The following is a 27,827-nucleotide window of genomic DNA, read 5'->3' on the forward strand; positions in this document are numbered from 1 at the left end:
TTTCACAATAGCGAACCGCGAATATTAAATTAAATTATTAAATAATAAAATATCTTGTTTTTCATGTTATTATATCATTTTAAAATATTATTCAAATAATAAATGAGAACATTAAAATTTTAAAGGACCATTTCATAAATAAGAAAAGTGCAACTCCAAAATGGAGTAATGTGTAAGATTACTCCATAAATGGAATAACCCTAGCTATTACTCTATTTTGGAGTTGAAAATAGAGTGGGGTTGGAGAAGATTTTACTCCAAAATGATGTTTGGAGTAGAAAATGGAGTGAGGTTGGAGATGCCCTTAGAACATCTCCATTAGTGAGACTGGGCTCGAATTCTAAAACAAATTTCTTTTTTTAAAAAAGTAGAACGGAACCAATTGCGGGCCGCCACGTGACGTGGGACCCGCAAACAGTTAAGAGACAGGTTCACTCAAAAGGACTTTTAAGAGACAGGTTCACTCAGAATATGGACCCCACGATTTTTTTAATTTTTTTTTTTGGAAACAGTTAAGAGATTAGGGGTTTAAACCCCTAATAGAGATGCTCTTAGTCCGCAGGTTCCGTCCCGTTTGACCCGTCAAAAAATGAATGCGAGTCGAAACATTTGCAAAAACCCCTGTTCGGAATCGCGCTACGCGCTATCCGTGCGGCAACCCCGGGCCTAGCGAGTTGTTAAAAAATCGGGATAAACTCGGGGTATACGCGGAGAGTTATTTTTAGTAAGTTTTTAGTTTTAAATATACAAAAATACATCAAATACCAAGTTAGATTATATATCAGAAGAATTGTTTCTTCAATCACACATCTAATACAAAAAGAAAGAGTAATCCACTCACAAGAGTCACCAAAAAATATAGTTTTGATCATGAGAAAAACAAAAGTATTAAGGATTTTATCTTCTAATCCTTTTCTTCTTCAGTGATAAGCAAAATATATAATATTGATCTTGTAGTGGTCTTGTTGATGTGCTGGAAGTTAGAACTTGGTATTTGGAAACCTGAAAATTTAAAAGACAAAGACAAGTAGGTAAATTATGCAAACAAGTTCAATACAACTTAATTAATTACGATTGTTCTATGACACTATAGAAGCTAATCAGTCGGCCAAAAGTCCAGCTAAACTTTTGATTTAATCAGACCTGTCTGAGAAGCATCATGGATGTTTTGTTGATGTCTGAGAAGCCAAAGAAGCTTCAGGGTTGATGACAGTTGCAAACTGAACAAGAGGACCTTGGAAGTGAGGAGCTTTAACAGTTCCAAGCTCTTTTTCTAGTTCCTCAACATTGCTATTTTTGTCTATGTTAACTTCTGCCCTTATGGCTTCCTCATGCTTCCTCTTCTTATTTTTTTCTCTTGTGCTCCCATTATTGCATTCTTACACTTCTCTTGATCTTCCTTTGATGACATAGGACAGGCCGAGACATTACCCTTTAAATGACCAATGTGTTCTTTCATTCTGTAGACGCCACCAAAAAACTCTTTGCCACATAACTTACATCTTACTTTGTCTGGAACTCGTGGATCACACATACCATACTCCCAACCTACATCATTTGAGTTTCGTTTCAGAGGCGAGGGTGTATCTGTTGCTGAATTATCCATTTTTAAGCTGAAATATCAATAAACATTTTGACAATAAACGAAAATCAGTATATTTTAGTTATTATGGTTACTAAAATACAGTACAAATATCACTATGAGACAAAATATGTAAAGAGAACATCAGTACGTGACCATTTCTTTAATATAGCTTCACACGACAAAACTTTTATTTTTTGTCAGCTTCACAGAACAAAACATGGCATCACACGACAAAATTTGAAACTTCCAAAGTCAAGCTAACAAATAAAATATAAACATCAGTAAGTTACCACTCTCATTCAAGTAAACCGTTCAATTCATTAAATCAACATTAGGCAAAGACAAACTCCATTAACCTTTAAAAAACTTATCCACTGAACTATAAAAGCTTCACTATAAAATTTAACAAAAAACTTAAGATACATCTGAATCATCCACGCTTTAAAGCTTTATTACCTTGAATCCGCTACAACAAGAATTTGCAACCAGTGGACAATCTTGATTCTCGGTGATTTGCTTTGGATTCACTGGATTGAGTGACCAAATGAAACTAGGGTTGATAGAAATCCCCAATTCTACTGTCGGGAAGATAGATAATAGTTTTATTTTTTTTATTACTGATGGGTTTTTTATTGGGCCAAATTGTGTACAAATGTTATATGATTAATTTTTCAGCCCAACGTTTTATCAGTTATACGTCCGCGTAATGTTAAAATACGGACTAGGCGGACATAAATCGGTCTAACGTATAATGCAACTGTATTGGTCCAATTCGCCACGGTTAACCTACGTTTAGCGATTACGCGGCCGATTACGCGGCTAGGCGGCCGCGTTTTAGAACAGGGGCAAAAACTAATTTATGGGTGCAATACGGGTTATTTGTATTTTATGAGAGCGGGTGTGAATTGGTGGATTTTAAATTGCGGGTATCCACCAATCTATAATTTTCTTTTCTTTTATAGATTTAAATTATTATTTTTCTAAAAGGGTATATATTTTCTAAAAATACTAGAATTTTAAAAATAATAATGATTTTTTAAATATATAAATTTTAGTTATAATTATATTATTTATATATATATATTTTAGAAGAAAATTAATTAAGTAATTATTTCGAAAAAGTATAATCCATGATCTCCTGGATTACCCGAAAAATTAAGCGGAACGAATACCGGTATAAATTTATCTGTTCACGGATTGTGCGAATCGGAGTTTTTGACCAAAAATTTGAAACCCGCGGGTTTTGTATCGTGCAGAACGGATTCGACCCGCAAGCCAGTCCTCATCGGGACTATATATTTACCTCCCTAAAATGTTTTCTTTTTTTTGGTCAGAAAAAATGTTTTCTTTTTATGTGATCGAAATAGTTGATAAGAAAATGCAATTTCGTTTTAGTGTTCACTATATAAGTATAACTAGATTTTGACCCGCGCTTTTGAAGCGCGAAATATTTTACGATGAAAAATTTCACTAATAATTTAACAAATATTTTGGTAAATTTTAAAGAGTGTGTATTTAAAATATTTTTTCATTTAAATCAGTATTTTTAAATTCAACCCGATTGTGATTATACCGGTTAATCCGGAGATCTGACAATTCAATTTATGTTTTTAAATATTCATATTAAAAAATCACTAAAATCCGAGACTAACCGATTGAACTGATGGATGACGGATATGTAATCTAATTGGATTAAATTGTAATAGCTTCATAATTTGTAATCTTATAATCGGGAATTTTAAAGTTTACTATTTTTCAATTTATGATAGTGAACTTTAAAATTATGACGTTTTTACAAAATTTTAAAGAGAAAATGATAGATATAAAATAACTAAGATTAATTATTGTATTATTTGGAAACATTGATAGTAGTATAAAAATATATTGTTTGAAAACATGATAGTAATATAAAGAAATAAATATATTGTTTGGAAACATTGATAGTAGTATAAAGAAATAAGTATATTGTTTGGAAATATGATAGTAGTATAAAGAAAGAAACATAAAGTGATTTAATGTATGTTTAAATATATAGTATAAATGTGTATTTAATTTAAAAACTTACAAAATAAATGTTAGGTCCAACAGAATGTTTCTGTTTTAATAAGATAGATTACATACAGAGTAGTATTATCATAATAATTACATCACATCTAACTAAGATGAAAATGAGTAATAAACGCATATATTGAAATCATCAATGAATTTGGTAACATGCTTTCCTTAAAAACATAAAATTAAAGAATTGTAAACGAAAAGAAATGTAAAGAGAAAATAGAGACTCCATGAGATAAGCCTCCTAACCACAGCTTGCTAAATTTATGTTTTCTATCTTTTTGGGCAATTAGTGGATTAAGATAGTGTCTAAAAAATATGATAAAACATATATGTAGGAGTGGACAAAAAAACTGAACTAAATCGAGTAAAACCAAATCAACCGAATTCAAGCAAACTCAAACCAAACTAGTTATGGTTTACTTCGGTTAGAAAAATTCTAGAACTGAATTAATCAAACTAAACCAAACAAAACCGAACCGAACCAAACTATACCGAAATTGAATCTATAAAATAACTGAAGTACCACTCCTGGAATGAATTTATTTAATAACGATTAATCTATCTTTTTTGAACTTTAGACTATATCTAGTTTACAGGAAAATGGGCTATATATGAGACAAGTCATGTGAATTTATTGAAAAATAAGTGATAATGAGATGGATTAATCGCTATTCCAGGTATATATATAACTCTCTTTACAATCATAAAAATAAATTTAAATTTTATATTTAGCTCCATATAATTTAAATATCTCTGTTGGGACTCTAGCTAAAGAGTGCGAGCAGGGAATATTTTTTGTATGAGGTATAGCGTTTCTACGATACCAACAAAATTTAGTTTTATATATAAATTAAAATCAACTGCAGAAATTATTTAATTATAGTAAAAAACTAGAATGACAATACCTAAAACTGTGAAGAACAGTCTCATGTGTTTAGAACTTTTATATTACTGCAAATTATTGGTATCGTTTTGTTTTATTCGCATGGTAGTATAATCATCCCTTTTAAAAAAGTTGTGATATTTGTGGCTAATCCATCTATAAATTATTAAACTAAGTTATAGAATGATGACGTTCGTTAAGCCTAGGCGTTCAGTTCAGTTTTCCGGTTGGTTTGGTTGATTCAGATTTTTAAAATTTTGGTATTATTCATAAGTCTCATTCAAGTTTAATTAATTATTGAATCAGATTCGATTCAGTTCTTTTCGAATTCTGTTCGGATCGGATTTTAACCAATATTTAAAATCATCAAAAATAAAGTTTGGAGTTAGAAATTAAGTAGAGTTATAAATACTTTTTGGATACAGATTATTATTTTGGAGGTCCATCTATACTATTAAAGCATGATCATATTGTGTTTTTTACCTAAATCTGTCATTTCTTTAACTAACATTGTTTATTTCATTAAGAACAATCAAGTAATATTAATAACACATCTTTATTGGGGCATTTTTTTGGATCCAGCCCACTGTCCACATCATCTCTCTTGGGCCATTTGAGCCGATTAAGAAATCAGATCCAATTCTTATTTTTTTTTCAAGTTCAAATAATTTATTTTCAACCATTCTTAATATTTTGTGTAGTGAACAAAAATTAATCACTTAATTATTATGTTTTTCTTTTAATATAATTTAAGCATTCATATAAAAATTTGATTTTTTCATTGAAAAGTATAAATCTTTATTAAAAGTATATATATTTTTTATTAAAAAAATTAACCACATAATAAAATTAATATATCAGAGTTATACTAACTTAATTCATTAAAAATAATATTTAATTTTCTAAACATAAATACTCATTAGGCTGGACGTTCGGGTACCACTCGGGTACGGATCAGTTCTTTCGGGTATCGAGTTTTTCGGGTTTTGAAATTAAACCCCATTCGAGTATTATAAAATTTTGGGTCGGGTTAGAGTCGGGTCTTTCCGGATCCGGATGGGTTCGGTTCTCATGCATAAGAACCTGAAAAATAACCAAATAACCAAAATATCTAAAACGGGTTCGGTTATTTGTACTCAAAGTAACCAAAGTATCTGATTCGGTTCAAATTTTTTTATCCAAATTATTCAAAAGTAACCAAAAGTAACCAAAAATATACATTGTATACAGTTTTTTGGGTAAACTTTTATCTAAACTATCATATTTTATTCAAAAATACTCAAAAGTACCGAATATAACTACTATAGTTAACTTATAATATTAATTTAAAATATTAAAATAATTAATTATAATTATAAGATATATTTTTAGATATATATTCACATTTCGAATATCTTCGGGTACTCATTCGGTTCTCGGTTCGGATCGGATTCGGGACCGGTTCTTCGGATATAGCAATTTAGAACTCATTCGAAATTTACCCCCGGTCTGATCGGATTCGGACCCTGATTTTCGGATCGGTTTCGGGTTGGTTCTTCGGGTCCGGATATTGTGCTCATGCCTATACTCTTTTAAAATGAAATACGATAAAAAAGATAAAAAAACTTAAGTCTTTTATAAAAAAACAAATATATGAAAATATGACATTTACTAAATATTTGTCAATTTAAAAAAAAAAGAAAAGAAAATAAATCCGTGCTTTGAAAGCGCGGATCAAAGTCTAGTTAGTCTTTAAATCCAAGATTCATTTAATTTGAGTGGTCAAAAGGTCATATTTTACCATACATTTACACAAAAGGTATATATCCGGTTCAGATCTAAAAATTAATATATCTAGATCTGATTTTAACGGATTCAGGATTTTACTATATAGATACAGATCCAAATATTTCATCTCTCTTATTTTTAGAGCTGATTTAGAGCGGATCTCATATCGAAAATTTCGGGTTTGCGTACAAAATTTATTACTCCCTCTGTTTTTAAAAGATCTATGTTCTAGAAAAAAAAATTGTTTTAAAAAGATACATTTTTTACTTTTTCAATGTATTATTTAATGAAAATCTGTTAACTTCAAGAAAATTAATTGTGTTTATTGGATTTTTATTGGTCAAAGATTATGGAAAATTGTTATTCACAAAAATCAATGCATTTTTAATGTGATTTCTTAATATATGTGAAAAGTCTATAAAATGTAGAAGAAACAATGAAGATCTGGAATTCTGGATATTATAGAAACTAAAATCAGTGTTCAATCAAATCAAAAAGGCGTGTACAATGAAACTTAAATAAGAAGACGAGTACTTTGGCAAAAAAAAAACTATATTGATGATAGTGACGATGCTAGTAACGATATTGATCATGCACTTAGTCAAGGCAGCTTAGCATGTTAACCGACAAATGAAGATAGGAAGAAGGGAATGTGTTTCCACCTAATATGACATCGTATTAACTCCAGAAAAAGACGCCGTCACCGAGAGAAAGAGAATCATCCTCGTGCTTATCCATAAAAAGAAGGACAAAGTATCTGCACAATTGCCACGTCAGCAGAGAAATAAGACCTACAAGCACAGTGATTTCTATGTCGGTGGTTCGGTCTTTTTTCCTTGGCGGTAATCAATTAGATTTCTCTGCTGTTTCACCGTCTGTATGTGATTTTGTGTATTATTATATAGTCGGTTGTTACTTTGTTCGAACTCTTTTTCCTTGATGAGCATGTGTGTCTGCAGTGATGGATCTAAAAACAACATTTATCCGAGGCAACACACTGTTGCTACATTTACAAATTTAACTTTAACAGGGACATTTTTTAAAAATTTTGTATCAGGTAACAACACTTCAAGGTCAGCTACTAGCCTACTAATGTTTAGATGAATAACTCTCAATTAGAAGTTTCTGATGTTCTCCTCTTTGATTTGATTAATCTTTGTTTGGTAGGTACCAGAAGAAAAAAAAAAGAGATGCTCATGCTAGTCGAATTTACTGCCGTGACGCCTTTTTTGACAATGTTGGGACCATTTTATTACTTCAAGTCATTTCTTGATGGAGTTGATCCGTTCATGGATTCCGTGGTATGTGAAGCACGTCCACGACCACGTCCTTTGTTTCCACCTGATCGGCCTCCTCTTCCTCCTTGAAAGCTTTGACAAGATTGACCGTAAAAAAGTTATTGTGGCGTTGAAACTGTTTTTGATACCAATCGGGGTAGCCGTGATGTAGAAAACATTTGGATACATCGTGACTTTTGCGTCCAGAGTGAGTGCACATTCACATAAGATCGCGTGACCGGTAGTCTGTATCATCACTAGTAGAAGTAAAAACGTCTTTGCTAGGTTCTGTTTTTGCAGAGAAACCTAAAACATCAGCACGTTTTTCTTTAGCCTTTGTAGAAATCATGTTCTGTCCTTCTCGTATAACACAAGAAGAAAAACGTGCATCATCAAGTCCAAATAGAAACTTATGAACACAATAATCTTCGCGTTCCTTATCTATCTCAGCTGCTGCATGGCAAGTGCAAGGACGACTTGTTTAGAGGTTTTATAGTTTTTTCCATAGCTTGTTTAGTCTTCCATAATACTCGAGTAAATATTGTCCATCTTGCTTGAAGTTTGTGATTGCATCTTGAAGTTGATGCACTCGGGTTCCGTTTTTACAGAGAAGCATAGGCGCAAAAATTTCCAAAGTTTGGGGTTTCAGGAACAAAAGTAACCGTTGAACGAACCTTATTTGTTTGTTTCGGTAGGTACGAAAAGAAAATAGAGATGCTGGTCGAGTTTACTCAATGGCCTTTATGCCGACAATGTTGGGACCACTTTATTGCTTCAAGTAATTGCTTGATGGAGTTGAGCACACTGAAACTCATTCTTTTGTTTTTTTTTTCGATTCATCAAGTCTCTTATACTAGCTTTGAATCAAACAAACAGAGTGTATTTGTCTACTTACGTGGTCCTGAATAGAAAGGCACTGACCTAAAAAAACAGAGCAGATACTAGATGAAATCCATGTCACACACAACACAATGACACATTAACGAAGAGGAATATCTTTTTATCAACAACAAAAAAAAAACAGCGAAAGCAAAGGATTGTCCGGAGGAGCACTCTTTATAGAAACAAGAGATTCTCAACATAACCAGGGAAGATAGAGACTGTACGACGATCCGAGTCATCATCCCAAAACCGAAGCTGCTTCTTATCTGATATCCCTTCAATCTCGACTCTTCTCATGCTATTGTTTTTAGGATCATAACACAAAACATAAAAAACGTTGGTGCGCGCAAAGTTTCTGGTGCCAAAACAAACTCTCCTGAACCATCAATGGCACAAAATACTTGAAACAAGGCATCCCTGCAAGCTAATCTAGGCAAAACGAAATTCTTATTGGATTATTCATGTGTTGCAGCATCCTCTAAAACCCACAACTCGATATAGCCAGAGTAACCACAACCAAATCCACCATATCCTGTGAACATGATAGCAAGCTTCCCATTGTATCTCGTCATTCTTGTAAACCTTGTTGCTCTTTCTGTTGGTACTTTGATAATATCAAATTTTTCAGACCTAACATCAAAACTCATGACAACATGATCTTTACGAAGGAGACGAGTACTTGTGTCCAAATAACCTCCATAGTATAAAACACCATCTATACATATGTGAGGTGATTCAGGAGAGTGACGAGGACAGTTTTCAATCATCCTCCACGAACTCCCATTTCCCAGTGTCAAAACTTGAATCTTGTGGGCTAAGCCACGTCCCCTACGAAGATGCATGCCTCTACTCATACACAACATTTTGTAGTCACCACCGATGGGATCATAACCCAAGTAGTGGTACATGCGTATCCTGTGAGCATCGACATTAGGCAAAGCAATGGACCGTCTAGTGCTAGGGTTGTATACCATGAGCTTAGAAGGAGGTCCATAGCAAATCAAACCGTGGACAGATGGAGTAATGACTGTGTACGGTTGAGAATGGCATGTCATATGGTACCTTGCTACACAAGATATTGATGATTGATCTCCTTCTTGGCGTTGACTCGACGAGAAGAAGAAGTGTTTTCCGTGGCGTTTGCTCTTGAATGTGAAGATGAGACCTTGAGGATGAGTCGTCGACGACTTGATCAAGTACGATTTAACAAAATCTCGGTTGCGGATGATGGATGACCAGGGCTTGGATACGCAGATGAACCTTGCTAGGGTTTTAACAGGCAAATCTTTGAGTATCTCTGGGATGAGATCAAGAGGAATCGAACCTTCTCCGCTTGTTCTTACATCATCGGGGATGTTCTTATTCTTTGCAAGCTTGGACTTCTGTCTCTCCATGGCAGAAAACAGGGGAAACAGCCAAAGTCATCTTTCTTTTTTCTATTTGTCAGACAGTCAGAAGAAGATTCGTGGAAAGGCCTAAAGGGCTAAAATTTGTGGGTTATTTTCCACATATATATCACATGAATTCTAATCTATTTTACTATATAGAATTTAAATTTTATTATTTAAAAGTTATTAATTGTCAAATGATGATATGATTTTAAATTTTTAAAAATTCAAAAAAAAAACTTTAAAAAGTTCAGAAAAAATTCACAAATTTTAAATATTTTTGACATATCACTATCTATACATCATCACCGTTAACGGCGGTATGTAAGTAACTGTCCATTATCGATGATATGTCAAAAAAATTCACCGCCAATAATGATATGTTAGAAACTACCATTGTCAGCTTTATTTCTTAAAAAAAAATTACCATTATCGGTGATGATATGAGAAACCGCCCCCATCAATGGTGATAGGTCAAAAAATTTCAATTTAAAAAACAATTGAATTTTTGTTTTATTTTGATTTTGTAAAAATATATTTTGGATTGTTTTCGAATTTTGAAAAGAAAAATTTGAATTTATTTATCCAATAATATTATTTATTATGTTTAACTTACATTTCCCCCATCGGTTATTTTAATTTACCGCATTATTCAACATCTTTCAAACAAAAAATGTGACAAATATAACTAGAGCTACTTAATTATCCAACATGTTTCAAACATAAATTTTTTTTTTTTTTTGAATATTGAATTTCTCTGCTGTTTCACCGTCTTTGTTTGAACTATGTTAATAGATGTATTTGAGCTTGTGTATATAGTCGTGTCTCATAATAAAGTGCATTAGGTTTAGGCCTTGATGATGTTTGTATTCAGTGATGTTAATAGAACAAAACCATTTGAAAAGACTTGGATGTGTCCTTATAAGATCATATCAAACATATCCAGTTTTAGAAGGTGAGTGAGTGTGATGTCTGAGGAAGGAGATGACTTTTCTACTTCTAAGCAGAGCCGGACTTGAACGGAGTCTCACGAAACATACGTATGGGGCCCTCACCTCATGGGGCCCCCAGTTCCAATTTTTTTTTTTTTTTTGTAGAATGGCTTTGTAAATATGTAATGAGATGTTAACATTTAATCTTATGTGGACATAATAAAATATGTGAGTATCGTAAGTTTCTTTTTGTCAACCACGTGAGCATTGTAAGTTATTCAATAAATATTATAATATATTTAAACAAGTAAAAAAACATTATTTTTAGTTCACCTAAAGAAAGTTACGAGTTTGTCTTTTACGAGTTTGTCTTTTCAACTTCTCCTCTTTTCTGTTGTTGTGTTTCTTAGAACTATTGTACTCTATTTATTTTTTTTAAAACCTTCTCAAGTCTATTTAACTATTGTACTCTATTTTGAAGATAATTATATTTGGATTGTTCTTTTTTTTTTCCTTATTATATAGCTTTTGATGTTGCTTCTTATTATTAAAACTACGAAAAGTTCATCTTTGTTTTGAATAGGGCCCCAGAAATCTCAGGTCCGGCTCTGAGTCTAAGAGTAATGGACAAATAGAGATTGAGTTGCAGCCAGAATTGGTTTCTTACGGAACGTTAGCAGCAGAAATGATTCCCACAACATTGGTTTCATCTGAGGAAACGAAGTAGATTTGACTATGGCGGCATCGTTGGTAACACATGGGGACTGGAATCGTGTGTGTGTTTGTGTGTGTGAGCATGAAAGGCCAACACTTTGGAGGGAGGAGCATGAGGAATCTCCACATGGTCATCTGCTTTTGAGAAAGAAGCCAAGACTAAAGACGGAGGAAAAAGAAACATATGAAGAGGAAGTCAACACTCTTGTTAACTAAAGCTGAGGTGGCAAGGAGTCAAAGATTCTAACGTTATTAGATGGTTTTTAGTTCGGAGACGTCTTCGTTAAATAGGATCGTCTCTGCATTTTCACTCTTTATGTTGAAATTTGTTGTCTAGCTCCGTACCATGAGAAGTCCAACGCAATCGTGTCATGAAATTGTTTTCAACAACATGAAGAAACTGGGAGAGGTGTATTTGTTTACTTACGCGGTCCTAAAGCTAAAGACATTATCCTAACCCACAAGCCTCCTACTTACGAAAACACTTCAGATCAAACCGAGGCTGTTTCATTTACCGTTACTTCAAGGGAATACGGCATTGGAACACAAGTAATATAACAAAAGTCGAATCTTTTTATATTTGCAAAGATTGAAAAACAGAGATTGGAAATGTTGGTTGATGCAGATTCTGAGGGATCTTGGAGTCAGAACGATGAAGGTGATGATGACTCATAATCCAGCTAATAAAGCTGGTCTTAATGTCTATGGTTTAATCCATCTCTGGTAAGGTTCCACTCATTAGTCCCCAGCAGCTCCTAACTGCTTTTGCGCGCGGAAAAGTATAGCCATTATTTGATTCCGACAGGAGCCAACACGTGTCTCCTTCTCTTAGCGATTAGTTTGTTCTTTAGTTATGTTTTCTTGGTCCCTAAACTATATGATCCGAAATTTTCTTTCAGACTTCAATAATTATCATCAAGGATAAAATAACATTAAATAGTAGTGAAGTATACTTTTAATTTAAATTTTCTTTTCCAACAAGAATAAATTGTTCAATAAATTGCAAATTTCGGCGACTTTCTGTTGAGAAGTTCTTTTTTGGTCGAACATTCATTGTTTCTAAGAATTTTAACAAATGTCACATGCTTTTATTAGAAAATTGGGTTTATGATAAAATATTTTCTGTTATTGATAAAATAAATTATTTTCTCATTTATTTTGAAACATTTTCATTGTAATTACATTACTGCCTAAACCATTTGCATCAGTCTATTTCTTTGATAATTAAATACTTTGAAATGGTGCTGACAATAGACTAAAGTAAACTTTTAAATCGTTTGGCGCTGTCTATTTTGCCGACGTATTTTCATTTGTCTTTGATTATTTTTAAGATAAAGACCAATATATATATGTAAAAAATATATCTTGCAACAAGGTCAACAACGAGAATTTGAACTGTGGTATGTAGATTACATACAAAAGCCAGAACTAAAGCACATAAGCTTTAAGCACGACCAAAAAACAAGTTCTTTTCTCTCGACCAAAGAACAAAAAAAAAGAAAGAAACTTACAAAAAAAAAACAGAACCGTTATGTACTGTACGATCATCCTCACCGGTATAACTGAATCAAACCGATGATGGGACGAAAAAGATACTGAGTTCCTGTCCAATATTCCCAGCTGGATCAATCAGATGGAAAGATTCAGATTCTTTCGAACCACAAACTCTTCTGAAACTAGCTCTCAAATACATCAACTCATCATCGAACCGGCCAAGCTCTTTCCCAGTCACAAGTCCAGCTCCGACAACAACCTTACTCAAAGCGGTTAACGCCGCCATGTCGTCCTTCGAGGGACGGCGTTTTCTTGCATACCCAACTCTTTTTCCATTACAATGCATGTTCCAAAACGGCCTCGACGAAACAGAGTCACCCTCTTCTTCTTGGTTGTTCCTTTCCAAGACTATACGCAACGCACCTCCTCTCATTTCTCGAGCTAAGACCGTTGTTGGAACAGCCAGCTCGAGAAGAAGCTCGGGGTTTGTCGATTTTTTTGGTGTTTGGATGCAGAAATTGATTTTCCCTTTACGGTATCCGAAGATGGTTCCTGTGACTGTGGATGAAGAAAGGGAAATAGAGGAACGGAAAGAGGAAGTGCGTGATTTGATGTCGTTGTAAAGATTCTTGCTTCTCGAGTTAGGGTTTTCTTGTTCTAGTTCTTGGACTAATGTGGAGTTGCAAGTTGGGATGAGAAGCTTAATGATTGAACGGAGGAGACGCCATGATTGGACTTGGTTCTGGCAGTCTACGGTGGCTACCACCGGAGACTGAAACTCCATTGAAGCTATGGATTTGGTCTTTGACATTTTCAATGCTTTGAGAAAGCAAAAAAAAAAACCAAAAATGGAAAAAAAGGATTGAAGGATGAGAAGAAGAAGCAGCTTGAGGGTTTGGTGTTGAAGAGTTATAGGGTTTAAATAGGGGAGACAGATGAGGAGATTTATGTACGAATACCGTTTTGATATTCCATCATAGTAATATTTTAATTATTTTAAAATTCTGTTTTGGTTTTATTTTCTTGAAAAGTATACTAATGTCTGGATTATGAGAGACAATTTTTGAGCTTCGGTTTGTAAAGTGTTATTCGTGTTGGGTTTTTGTCATTCACCAAAAAGATTCTTTCGGAATAGGTGGAACTACTATCTAGTACGTACCATTTTGTATATTGATTATTGCAAATAAAGTTATAAAAGATGTCAAATAATTAGGTTCTTGACATTTATAATTGTTTCACATCTTTTTGCAGAATTTGTTATCTTTTTTTTCTGTCAACCTTGCCAGATTTGTTATCATTCATATATATCATTCTTTAGGAGGAATTTTTCCTCAAAATATCATGTATACAAGTATTAACGGGGTAATCATCTTAGCATCGATTGCATTTCATGACAAATTTCACCAAACTCACCAAATTTTATATATTTATAGAAAACCTTATAAAACATTGATTTTTATTTTATTATTTAATAAATTAATTTCATATTTTAATTAATGCATCCCCACTTTTCCCCAAAGTGATTTAATAGCAAATATTTGGATAAAAGTATTAAATTATATTTTAATGTGTAAAAATAAAATAATGTTAATATAATAATCAAAATACAAAATAATTAAAAAGATTTAGTATAGAATAAGTAATTGTTATGTTTCAATCTCTCTAAGATAACTAAAACATCAATCTTTTAAAATACATAAGAAATATTTTTGTTTAGATATAAAATTCAAAGTAGAAAACAGTCAGTCCAAAACAGATGGTCACTCAAGATTATAATCCCACATCAACAAATGATGAGACATGATCAAGTATGTTCAGCTTAACATTAACAATGTCATCAGTCCTGACTTAACTTTAGTCATTGTTAGAGGTTACAGTAAATATTTAGGAAAGATACACAGTACTTCAAATGTGTGATAACATTATTTAATTCGAGATACGAGCATGAAAGATCTGGAGTATTCCCCAATATAGAATGTAACATTTTTTTTAGTCCGAACGCATCTGAACCAAATGAATTACTTCTCTAAGATATTTTGGTCCGAACGCATACTCCATACTATCTAAGACACAATCAAAAGGATGTTGTTCGCTCTTCAACAAAAGGTAAGTATAGGTCGATTGATGTCAACTGCATCTGAACTCAAATATAATGAATACTTGCTTCTTTTGAAATAATATGGATTTTTAACACTAAAACCCCTCGACTAAGTTTATTTTGGGTTAAAACACCCAAACTAAGTATTTAACGAAATAACCCCCAAACTAATTTTATTTAATGAATTAAACTCTCTCAGGTCATAATTACCATTACTACTGGTAAACTTTTAGTTTAAGGGTTTTTACATTAAGTAAACATAGTTGGGGGGTTTTATCATTAAAATAAAAAAAATAAAAAAATCCAAAATATAATAACATTATCTAAAAATTAGTAACTTTGGTTTTCAAAATTAGAATTTTTTAATTTATATAGATATGTGAGTATGATTTTTTTTAAATCAACACTATATATGTATAAATTAAAAATGTAAAAACCCAAAAATAGAAAAAAATTTTATCTAAAGCTTTACCTGTAATAAAAATTATCTAAAAAATTAAATGTAATCAACATTATATATGTATAACTTTAATTATACATTTTTATTGATACATATATAATGTTGATTTAAAAAAAAATCTGTCTCATATATTTATAGAAATTTTTAAAAATGCTAATTTTGAAAATTAAAGTTACTAGATAAGATATAATTTTTTATTATATTTACTTGTCTTTTAGATTTTTTTAATTTTTATATAATTTTAATACAGGTAAAGCTTTAGATATTTTTTATATTTTTGGGTTTTTACATTTTTAATTTATACATATATAATGTTGATTTTTAAAAAAGCAGACTTATATATTTATATATATTTTTTTTAAAAATGCTAATTTTGAAAATTAAAGTTACTAATTTTTAGTAATGTTATTATATTTTGGACTTTTTTTTAATGGTAAAACTCCCCAACTATGTTTATTTATTGTAAAAAACTCTAAACTAAAGATTTACCAGTAGTACTGGTAATTATGACCTTAAAGGGTTTAATTCATTAAAAAAAATTAGTTTAGGGATTATTTCATTAAATAATTAGTTTGGGGGTTTTTATCCAAAACAAATTTAGTTGGGAGTTTTTTACATTAAAAATCCAAATAATATTTGTGCTACATTTCTCTGCATGAATTTTGTACTTACTTCCAAATGAAATACATTGTATTGGGCTACCAATTTATCCTCGAACGAGTTCAACAAGGCAGTTATATATGTGTTTCTCACATTACGTAAGCAGATAGGACTGGGTTGTGGGTCGAACCCGCTTTCCCCCGCCCCTGCAATTCGCGAATTTCAATGTTTTGGTAAAAACCCCGATCCGTGCAACCCGCAAAAACATAAATTTATATCTGCACTCGTCAGTTTAATTTGCGGATAATCTGCAGGACCCGTGGATTATATGTTTTTCTAAAATTACTATTTAACCATTTTTAAATATATATATTATAACTAAAATTAAAATTTTATATATTTAAAAAAAATAATTATTATTTTTAAAATTCTCGTATTTTTTGAAAAATATATAATTTTTTTACAAAAAAATCATTTAAAAGAAAAACTAAAAAAAAAATTTGTGGGTTAACGTATACACAATTTAAAATCCACCAGCCCGGTGCAGATGTTTATCTATGTATGGAGACTTTTCCATAGTGAGATTGAGCTGATATTTTGACACAAGATATAGCTTTGAGTTAGCTTTTCAATGCCATCAGTTTGAGGTCAATCATCATCCTATAACAGATTTTTTTTCTATTTTACTGAAGAGTGGCCAGTATGCGTCCTGAAAGGAAGCTGTCGTGGAGATGAATGAATGTCGATCGACGATACAGCCTTGGTGTCGACCGACGCTGATGCTAGAAAGTGGACCCGAGTATATTTTAAGACCGATTTAAGCCCATAAGTCACCACAAATTACCAAGAATGCCCATGGCCGACTTCAAACCACGTTTATGTGTTTTCTAAGCTATTGTTGATGGATATTTTATTTCTTTTATTCATTATTCTTAGTTTTATGGTTGGAGAGAAGGGAAGAACTCCTTTAGAGTCCTCTTGGAACTCCATTGATTATAGTTTTATTAGTGATTTCTATTTCATCTATTCATCTATGATTTATGTGGGTTTTTATAGGGTTTTGAATGAACTTCTAAATTATAGGATTGCTAGGTAATCTATAGATTTTACACTAGGGTGGTTAGTAATACTAGGATAGTAGTTGGAACAACACAAGAGTGTGACTGATTATTTAAACCTAGAATCATAGAATAATTGAAAGGCAAGAGAGTGCAATCAATTAACGGAACCCGATTCCTGTTGGATTATATACATAGGTGCATATGAGAGTTGGTATAAGAATTTAGTTGAACATTATCAAATATGGCATTAATGCTTGTCTGAAGTAGTGTCGATCGACGCTTTAGCCATAGAATCGATCGACGCTCGCTCCTTGTTCACATGCGAGATCTGGAACAAAGACTTAGGAATCTGATTAGTAACTGCATGCAAGAGCTGGATTACTTTCTTATTGAATTTTCGAGGATAAACCCTGAGCATTTATATATTATTGTTTAGATAACCTAAATGAAACTCTAAGTTTAGCAACCATCATTCCATCAAACAACTCATCAATCACTGAACAAATGCCTTGTTCACCTTGTTTTACTTTATTGTTTTATAATCTATTTGTCTAACTTGATTACGATTGTATTGAGTTTATTGTGTGCCCACGCTCCATGTGGATTCGATCCCTAAATACTACAACTGAACCACTAATTTGAGAGAGTAAAAACACTCCTTAGGATAATTTGAGTGACATCACTAATGCACAAGATGTCCAGCTTCCGCCGCGAATCAATTCTTTTGACTAAGTCTGGTATCTTAGTTGTCACTTGTTGACACAGATTGAGCATCGATCGGTGCTATCAAGTTAGCGTCGATTGATGATGCCTTAGGCAATCATTAGCTAGCTTATCGATAGGTTCACTAGTCTTAACTAAATCAGCTGTCGTTTTTTTCTAGCAGTCCTAACTCAAGAGAATCTATTCTGGTGCAGAACCTACCGCCATAGTTGTCCACAATCATAATATCAGAGTTCTAATTAGCTACTCTAGAACACAAGCAGTAAGATCAATTCTAATGGAGGATGTCTAATTATCACCTTAGAAAATTCTATAGTTTTGGTTAATCCTTCATAACCTTAAATGACTCTAAATCTAACAAAATCAATTACTCATACATATCAAAGCAGAACATAGCAAATATATCAATAAACTGCATAAATAGAATAGATAAGAAAAACTGGAGTTCTAATAGAAGCTCTGAATGAGTCTAGGATCTTCTCTCCAAACTACTAAAAACCCTAAACTATTTGCTGTGAATGAAAATACGAAAGCGTGTGTTGCCTAATACAATGACAAAACACTTTAATATTAAGTTAAAGTCGACTAGGGGCAGTCTTGTTATTATGTGGAACTTTAGCCTTAAGTTGGCCAGGAACCAAGTCAGGTCTTTCGTGCTTCGTTGTTGATCGACAATAAGTGATGTTTGTTGATTGATGATTATCTCTAATGTCGACTCTGGCTTGTTCAATGAACAGCTGTGAGTTTCTTCTGTTTTTATCTTCAAAATACTCCATAATCACCACATTTCTCCAAAACATACTTGAACTTGTAAAGATTCTAAAAATATTTCAATATGTAAAAAAGATTCTACTATATATTATTGCTGAAAAATGCTAAATCCATAGTATATCAAGTTCCAATACAAAATCTCTGAAGTAGTTCTTGATCTTCTCTTCAAAAACTACTAAATAAAAACCATAAGTAAATATGATGTGGTAGATGTGTAAGTTGGTGTTTTGCCAAAACAATGACGAACACTATAAGTATTGGGTATAAAGTCAGCTAGAGGTAGTCTGGTAAATATGTGAAATTTTTGGGTTTCAGTTGGTTTGAATAAAGTCTCACCGTCTAGTTGCACTGATGTTGAGCAACACTAAGGAAGAGTGTCAATAGACACTTCTCCTGAATCTCGGCTATGATTTTGAATTTATGACCACTTACGAGTTTTTTCATCCATAAATTTTAAAATGCTTCATAATCTTTACGCTATTTAGACCTGAAAAGAACTTTAAAATAAATTTCAAACATAAAATAATAAATATAAAATGATTTATACTATATCTAAAACTGGTAAAATTCATAGTATATCAACTATATCTTAAAATACATACAAAATGTGGATATGAAACTCGTAAAAAGAATTTGGTAAGAAACCTCGTAATTTTAAAATTTTAAAACCAACACAAATTAAGATATTTGATTATTTTTTTTTTGTCGTCGACTTTACAGACCAAGAGGACTCTGCGTCCATATGCACGACAAAGGTCGGTTGCTGCCTAGCAGATTTTGCAAGACTGTCGGCCTTCTGATTCTTTGTGCGGGGGACGTAAATAATATCCGAGCTGTGAAAACTCCCTTTCAAAGTCTCGATATCTGATAGATAAGTTGCAAAATCAGGTCATTCTTCTGGTTCCGAAACCATCTTCACCAATTGAGAACAATCCGTCGCAAATGTAACCCTGTATTGTCTAAGATTCTTCATACACTCCATAGCCCAAAGTAAAGCCTCAATCTCTGAGTGTAAAGGAGATAGAGAAGCCCTTACATTTCGTGCGCCCATAAGTCCATCAAAACCTCAAGGGTGCTATACCACCCTTGCCCTGAGAATCTCTCTTTGTCCTTCCAGGATCCATCAACAAAACACCACCGTCCTGGAATTGATGGTAGTTCCAAGAGGTGTTGACCTGTTACCGGTGTAGGGATTATCTGAGCCTCCTTCCAAAGCTTCGATTCTGTTTCCGCTAATTTTAGTGTATCCATATGATCAATATCCAAATTGCTAAAAACCTTGTTGTTCCGTCCTTTCCAGATATACCATAATATCCACGCAAACTGATCATCCTCTAATTTCGGAAGAACCCTCCAGAATAAGTAGTCCATATTTGTGAAAATAGACTCAGTGGGAAAGATGGTGTGATTCGATGGAATCTGGGACAGTGCCCAAACCTGACGCGCTGGAGGACATTCAAAAAATACATGATTAATTGATTCCTCCGAAGTGCCACATCGATCACAATATAGATCCCCTGATAATCCACGTGAGTGCAAATTCTTCCTTACTGAAATACATCCTGACACTATTTGCCATAAAAAATGTTTTATCTTTGGTGGACAGCGAATTTTCCAGCAATGCGCCTTAATAAAATCAACTGTCGGCCCAAATAATGGTGAAGATTTGGCTGTATCCGGATATACCTTCTCTACCTCATACCCAGATGTTACTGAATATTTTCCATTCTGAGTAAAATGCCATCCATCCCTGTCTACCCTGCGAAACCTACTCAATGGTATGCTTTCAATAATGCTGACATCATTGGGATCCACCAAAGCCCTGATTGCCTGTGAATTCCAGATACGTAAATCTGGATCAATAAGTTGATCTACTGTGAGATCGGGGTGACTGAGAACATGATTTTTATTTGCTGGTCTCGGAAGATATTTGATATTTGTTTTACTAGAAGTCGATCATAAAGTGGGAAAATCCATGGTTAAAGAGGGACAATTTGCTTCAATTTTCAACATGTTTCTTTTCAGTTTAATGAATTTTTGGAATCGCAATAGATAACTATTTTTCATATTTTTCTTTTTCATTATAAATAATTTAGTCAATCTCAATTAAAATATTGGTACGGTTTTTTAAATTATCTCATAAATATTATTATTACGGTTTTAAAACCAAGCAAAGAAAGCATCCGCTTTCAGCTTCCAATTTTACAAAATATAACCTTTAGAAACGGCTTATATATCTAAAAAATATACAAAACTAGCCATTTTTCACTTTTTCAACTGTGGTTTTAAGTGAAAATGCAAATTTCAAGACCGGTTATGATTACATGTAAAAACTAAAAACATACTTCTTCTATTTTAAAATACATAAAGTTCTAGGATTGTGCACAATTATTAAGAAACTTGTTTTTTTATCTAAAAATATCATTAAATATAAATTAAAAATTATTTAACCAATCACAAAATGAATTATAAAATGTCTTTAGCTACAAAATATCTATAAAATTAAAAAGTACATTGATATATAAAAACAACATCTATTTTAAAACATAAAAAAAACTCTCTAAAACATTATTTTTTTAGAAACGAAGGATGTATGATTATTGTTGGTTTTTCTAAAAGCGCTTATGATTATTGTTGTCAACATGACGCACACGCATATAATTTATGGGGATAACCAATAACGGTATACATAATGTTTTTAAAAATAATAAACGATACATAAACTAATGTTGTTAACATGATGCACACGCATAATCAGTCTAGCTTTTATCTCTATGATATAGTTTTCAGAGAAATAACGATAATAATTTGTACACACACTAACACACGTATGAGAGTGTATACTAAATTATTGTATTTCATAAAATGTTTATTTCCACCACATGTATCCAACTATGGATGGCCTTGAACTATAAGTTCAATATTAGCATACATTTCATCAACTTAAAAATCAAAATAAAAGGGAAAAGAGAACAAATTGAGTAGTCCAAAAAAATACAGATTGGCTGAAATTATTCTCGAATAATAATACAACATGTCTGCCTTTTAATTTATCAAAATAATAATATTTCCGCCTTTTGCCTTTTCATCTGCTAAGTTTTGTTAAAATAATTTTACATATACAATAATAAAAAAGAAAAGACACACACACCACATATATATATATATATATATATCCGTACGACAGGAAAAATTGTATATTAGCATAATGATATATTAGATCTCTACCAATTTAATTGGGCTCCAAGCGTTTATATTAGTTAAATCTTTTGTAGGTCTTCAAACTTGGAATATTAGTCATTTAGCATTTACGAAGAAAACTAATTAGAAATATTATCCATTCTTTCAATAATCATTTTTTCAAATGTTTAAAGCTTGTATTCTTAACTCAAATGAAACGATACCATCTCTTGTATAATAAATTAATAAAATAACAAACATTATCAAATTCATTAGTTTGAAAAGAAATATAGTTTCGTGATCTTTTTAAAAAAATTAATTATGTGATTCTTTTTAGTTTACCACGTCATATAATTCAAGAATTGTCCTATCGTTTATCCCAGTTTGTATGAAAGTTTTTCAAGAATCGTTTTAAAAATTATCGACTAATCCTACAAATCATCACAATTGCTTTTCTTTTTTTGTTCTAAATCAGTAGTTTAAGTTTGGCTTCATAGATATTCAATTATCTCTTCTTTTTGTATTTTTGATCAGTTTTCTTTTGTATTTCTTCTATAATGTTTTCAGAACTTTTCACATATATCAGTTTAGTATGAAACAATAGTAAGTATATATCCATTTGAAAATAAAATATCATATTTATATACAAACATCAGTGCTATGAAACAGATGATAAAACCAGCTCTTGAAATTTTTATCAACGCATTTAAATTTTGTTTCGAATTTGTTGTCATCCTATTTTGAAAATGTAGATTTATTAATTTTATTTGTTATTTTAGTCTATGTTTTACACCAAAGCGATAAATAATTTCATCTTTTGGTTGTATCCAAAAAAAAATTGAGACTTTATGAAACTAAAAGATGTGTTACATAAATAAAACAAATGATAAGGTCAATAGCAACAGTCTGTGTGGGAAGAAAAAGTATGTTCTACATTATCATTGATTTAAGAACTCTTGGCTCAATTACTCGAGGTTATCAATCATGAAGTTTGTTGATTCTAAAACAAAAAGAAGAGAGAAAAAAACAAAACAAAGCAAGAGCTATGATCCTAGATTTTTCCTTTGGCCCTCTTGGTTCTCTTTTATGTTTATAAATTTATAGTAAGTTAACAAAAAGAAAAGCAATGAGCTTTTCATATGAATTTTTCTTTTAAACGAAAAGCGCATTGGGTCAATTTGCTCTATATTCATAGCAAGCAGAAAAATCAAAGAAGTAACCATGTATGACTTTTATGGGGAAGTGTGTCTGTTTACCACAAAAGTGGACAAAAATCTCCTTCTACGCGCGTGATAGTCTGTTTGACGCATTGTGCACAATTAACTAACTATACTATACTATACTATTTTAAAAATAGTATAGAAAACAAATTGATACCAATACTATAAAAAAGATTATATATTTGGTTAGTTTACACTTATATTTCTATTATTCGATTTTACAATAGAATGTAACACATTAACATAATATATAACAATGTTACTTATTTCTATGTTTGGAAATGGTTTCGGAAAATCTCCTATACGCTCCTTTGATCTTATGTACCCATTTTCTATAATTTTATTTTTGATCAAAACCCAAAATCCCAAATCAAATCCTCCCTCCTTTTCAAAACTATACCCTAACCCCCCCTCCCCCCCCCCATGGATTAGTGAACCCATGGGCAAGTATTTAACTTCTACACCTTTCAAATTTGGAAATCAAATAACTCTAAACTCTGAAACCTAAACCCAAATCATATACCCTAAACCCTATACTCAAACCATAAACCATAAACCCAAAAGAGGAGGATTTCCGATTTGTGAAGAAGCTAGTGGCATTGTCAATAAATTTGAGGGATTAGTAAAAAACCACCATAAGAAGTAGAGGAGAAGATGAAACATACTATATTACAATCATTAAATAGTATAGTCGTCCAATGTAAGAGGATACACCATTAGCAAAGGGATGATGGAGGTGATGAAGTAGGGGGAAAAATACCACAAGAATTGGAGAAAAAGAAGAGACAATGGGAATAGATGATGAAACAATGATTGGCGACATTGCTGGAAGACAAGACATAGAGATTATGTAACAGTACACATCGTTGTGTACTATTCAAATTTATCAAATAGTATAGTTCGACGTAGTGTATACAGTTCATTTTCTACACTAGCTCTAAACCCAAACCCTAAACCCAAACCATATATCCTAAACCCAAACCCTAAACTTAAACCCAAACCATAATCCAAACCATATACCCTAAACCCAAACCATATACCCTAAACCCAAATCCTAAACCCAACAATGTATCCAAACCATATATCCTAAACCCTAAACCCAAACCATAAACCCTAAACCCTAAACCCAAAGGAGGAGGATTTCCGATTTGTGAAGAAACTAGTGGCATTGTCAATAAATTTGAGGGATTAGTAAAAAAACACAATAAGAAGTAGAGGAGAAGATGAGACATACTATACTATAATCATTAAATAGTAGAGTCGAGTAGTGTAAGAAGATACACCATTAGCAAAGGGATGATGGAGGTGTAGTCGGAATTGATGAAGTAGGAGAAAAAAAATACCCAGAAGAATTGGAGAAAAAGAAGAGACGGTGGAAAGAGGTAAGGAAACAATGATTGGCGACATTACTGAAAGACAAGACATAGAGATGATGTAACAGTACACATCGTGGTGTACTATTCTATGTTTATCAAATAGTATGTTCGACGAAGTGTATACTGTTCATCTTCTCCACTAGCTCTACGCATCCTCTGATTCTTAATCCCATATATATTGGATAGTAGTAAAATTGTAAACCCAAACAAAGATATGAAGAAAAAATCAAACACTTGGTGGATATGATAATTATACGTCGTGTAACGTATGGTTTCATAAACTTGTAAATAATCATTGAATAAAAGAAAAAAAAAACAAAGATCAAGTGAGAGTGAGAATGAACAGGAATAAAGGGTAATTTTTGTCATTATACATATTATATAAAGAATATCGTAGCACTCCGTTCACTATGGTTACCGCCTCAATTCTAATTGTACTATAGTCATGCGTCCAAATTTCCCAAAGCGCATTTGGGTCCAAAATCTAACAAAAAGGGAAAACTAGTTTATGGTGGTATCTAGCCTGGTTATTCCACTCATGTCTTTTTGGCAGTTTTCCAAACCGCAAAAACATTTTTTTTTTCTTTTCAATACATAGAACTTATATACTAGTTGAGTATTTGTCCATTTAAAATATACACTATGATCAGCTATGTTTGAACGCCTTGCTAAAACCTTCATTGAATCAAATCACCTCAGATTAAAGCACCACCTTAGTTTACCACCTATCGATCTTCGAAGAAAAACTCAAAATTATAGAATTAACTACATACTAATTTTTTTTGTTTCCAAACTTCACTCATGATTGTCTCTTATGCTCAACATAGACAATATCGTATAATCTAATAAAAAGTTGGACATGAAATTACGAAAACTCTAACATTTATGTGGTCTTGATGATGATAACAGTGATAACAATTTTCAGTTCAATTTAGCTTGTATCATAGACAAAACCTAAAAGAGATTAATTTTAAAAGCTAATCCAATTTTTTTTAGAGAGCGAGAATCTTAATTCGTTAGAGATACTTTTGGATACACATTCGTATTTTGGTTTTATTAGTTGTTTCTTTTTCTCTATAATTCCAAAGAGATAGTGAGATCCCATTTTCTGAACCTTTTGGTCGATAATTCTATGGACAAACTTAGCTGTTCTTGTTCCTTGCCTTTTTACTCATTAATCATCAAAGCTTCTGTTACAATAGTCAATAATAATAATATTTTTCCAAAAAAAAAACATATATATTTTTCCCTTTTACGTAAATTATAAGTCATATTTGTACGTGGAAACTTTTATCATTGAACTACTAAGACTTCACACCATCGTATTGTGTAATCGCGAGAGAAATAACAAAAAGAATTTGAAGCTTAAAACAAAACTGAATTGAAGCAAATACTAGTCTGATAATTATTTTTATTAATATGTCAATAAGTTATTACAAATCTCTAAAAACCTATATATAACTAGATATGAGCCCGTTGCATTGTAACGGTTTTGTTTGATGTTTTAATTTAATAGAAAACATAAAATAATAATAATTTTATTATATAGTTTTATGATTAATTTGCATATGTTGTGTGAGATTTACTTTATAACTAAAAATTTGTAATGGTACATAGATGAATTGTTATCAACTTTTTACTTGGATTAAAAAAATATTATACCTAAATTTTTGAATTGAACCCAACCCAAAATAAGATATTAAATGAAAAATAAAAAAATAAAAAGTCGAATAACGCCAATCAAGTAAATGATAACATTATACATTTTCTTATGTACTAATCTAATATTTTATTAAATAAGTTTTTTGAAATTTATTTTGCTAGAATTTGTTTTTTAAAAAGGGAAGATGTTCTATTTTATAAATATCCTTTTTATTTATAATAAAAATAAAAAAAATAATATTAAATACTCCTTTACATTTTTGATTAGGATTTTAGAAATAGAAAATTACTGTTATACAACCTTATACAATTATCTTCTCTTTAGAATTTTAGAAATAAATAAATTACTATAAAATAATTATTTCTAGTTACTAATAAATAATTTTAAAATTACTCTTTTTAAAATTTATATCAATACTAATTTTACACTTCTTTTTTTAAATTAATAACTTTTCGTATCATGTTCATTATCAAATTCTCTATTAAATTTTTATCAAATAAGTTTTTACAGTTATCTTTTGGTTATAACTTAAAATATGATACAAATCTCTTTTGTTTAGGATTTTGTTTTAAGAAAAAAAGAAAAACAACTATTAGATATTCTTTTACAGTATTTTAGGGTTTTAGAAAAATAAATTAATATTACATAATAATTTACAATTATATTCTTTTAGGATTTAGAAAAATAAAATTACTATGAAATGATTATTTCAAGTTAATATTAACTATTTTGCCATTTTCAAAAGTTTCCATTTTCAAAATTTGTTTTTTAAATATCACTAATATTTTTACATTTTTAAAGTAATGACAGATTTTTATTGATACATTCACAATCTAATTTTTTAATCGAGACATGTTATAGTGATATCGAGTGGAATATTTAAAGTTATTTTTTGTTTATATTTTTTTAACAAAAAAATATTAAAAATGAAAGTTAGTTATAAGAAAATAAAATTAATTTTACATTTTTATTTTATAAAGAAATTTAGAAAAGGAAAATTAATAATTTGATAATTAATTTTTTCTTTAAGATTTTTATACACATAAATTGGTTTTTATAAAAAAAATTATGTTTAGTTAAAATTATATATTTGTCTTATATGTACAAATACATATTCATCATATCCACACATACTCATGTACAACAACAACTTCATAATTAAAAAAATTATGTTAGCATCATAAGATGTAACAACGATGATAAAAAAAACTGAGTTGTATAAAGAAATTTAAAGAAAATACTCATGTAATATATTTCACATAAATAATATTGTATTTTGTAAAAATAATATGAGGAAATTAAACCTAAATATAGATGTGAAATATATGTAACTTTTGTCATAATTGTTTAACATACAATCTCTATAATATTATTTGAGAAGTCAGTTTCTTATGTGTCGCGTTCACGTTAATTCTCACGATGGTTGATTACACGAATACCCTTAATGAATTAATCATATCTATACCAAATTATCATTACTAAAAATTGTTTAGTTTCCTTTTTATTAATAAAGCTTTAATTATCCTTTTTATTATAGTTTATTTATTTTATCAACCCATATATAATAAAAAGGAAATATCTACAAAATATATAGATTTTTTAATACAAAAACGAATTTTTTTTTCTTAATTTATATTTTCCCTAAAAACATAAATAAAAAAGTGAATATCTAATAATTTTCAAAATATATAGGTG

General features: G+C 31.1%; 1 protein-coding gene, 1 long non-coding RNA gene and 1 pseudogene across 2 annotated transcripts; all 3 read right to left on the minus strand.

Moving 5' to 3' along the window:
* Positions 1 to 814: 814 nt before the first annotated feature.
* LOC108860275 (uncharacterized) lies at positions 815 to 2,416 on the minus strand. Its single transcript, XR_001950633.2, has 3 exons — positions 2,042 to 2,416; positions 1,144 to 1,613; positions 815 to 1,002 (listed from the first exon to the last, which is right to left on the minus strand). It is a non-coding gene; the product is annotated as an uncharacterized LOC108860275 (long non-coding RNA).
* A 5,632-nt stretch (positions 2,417 to 8,048) lies between these two features.
* Positions 8,049 to 9,912, minus strand: LOC108853169 (F-box protein At2g21930-like; annotated as a pseudogene).
* Positions 9,913 to 12,836: 2,924 nt separating this feature from the next.
* On the minus strand, positions 12,837 to 13,848 carry LOC108853464 (protein MIZU-KUSSEI 1). Its single transcript, XM_018626877.2, has one exon. The coding sequence runs from the start codon at positions 13,789 to 13,791 to the stop codon at positions 13,054 to 13,056; it is 738 nt and encodes a 245-aa protein (XP_018482379.2). The 5' UTR covers positions 13,792 to 13,848; the 3' UTR covers positions 12,837 to 13,053.
* Positions 13,849 to 27,827: the final 13,979 nt, after the last annotated feature.

The sequence above is a fragment of the Raphanus sativus genome, chromosome 4 (genome assembly GCF_000801105.2).
Source record: "Raphanus sativus cultivar WK10039 chromosome 4, ASM80110v3, whole genome shotgun sequence".
Lineage (NCBI taxonomy): Eukaryota > Viridiplantae > Streptophyta > Magnoliopsida > Brassicales > Brassicaceae > Raphanus > Raphanus sativus.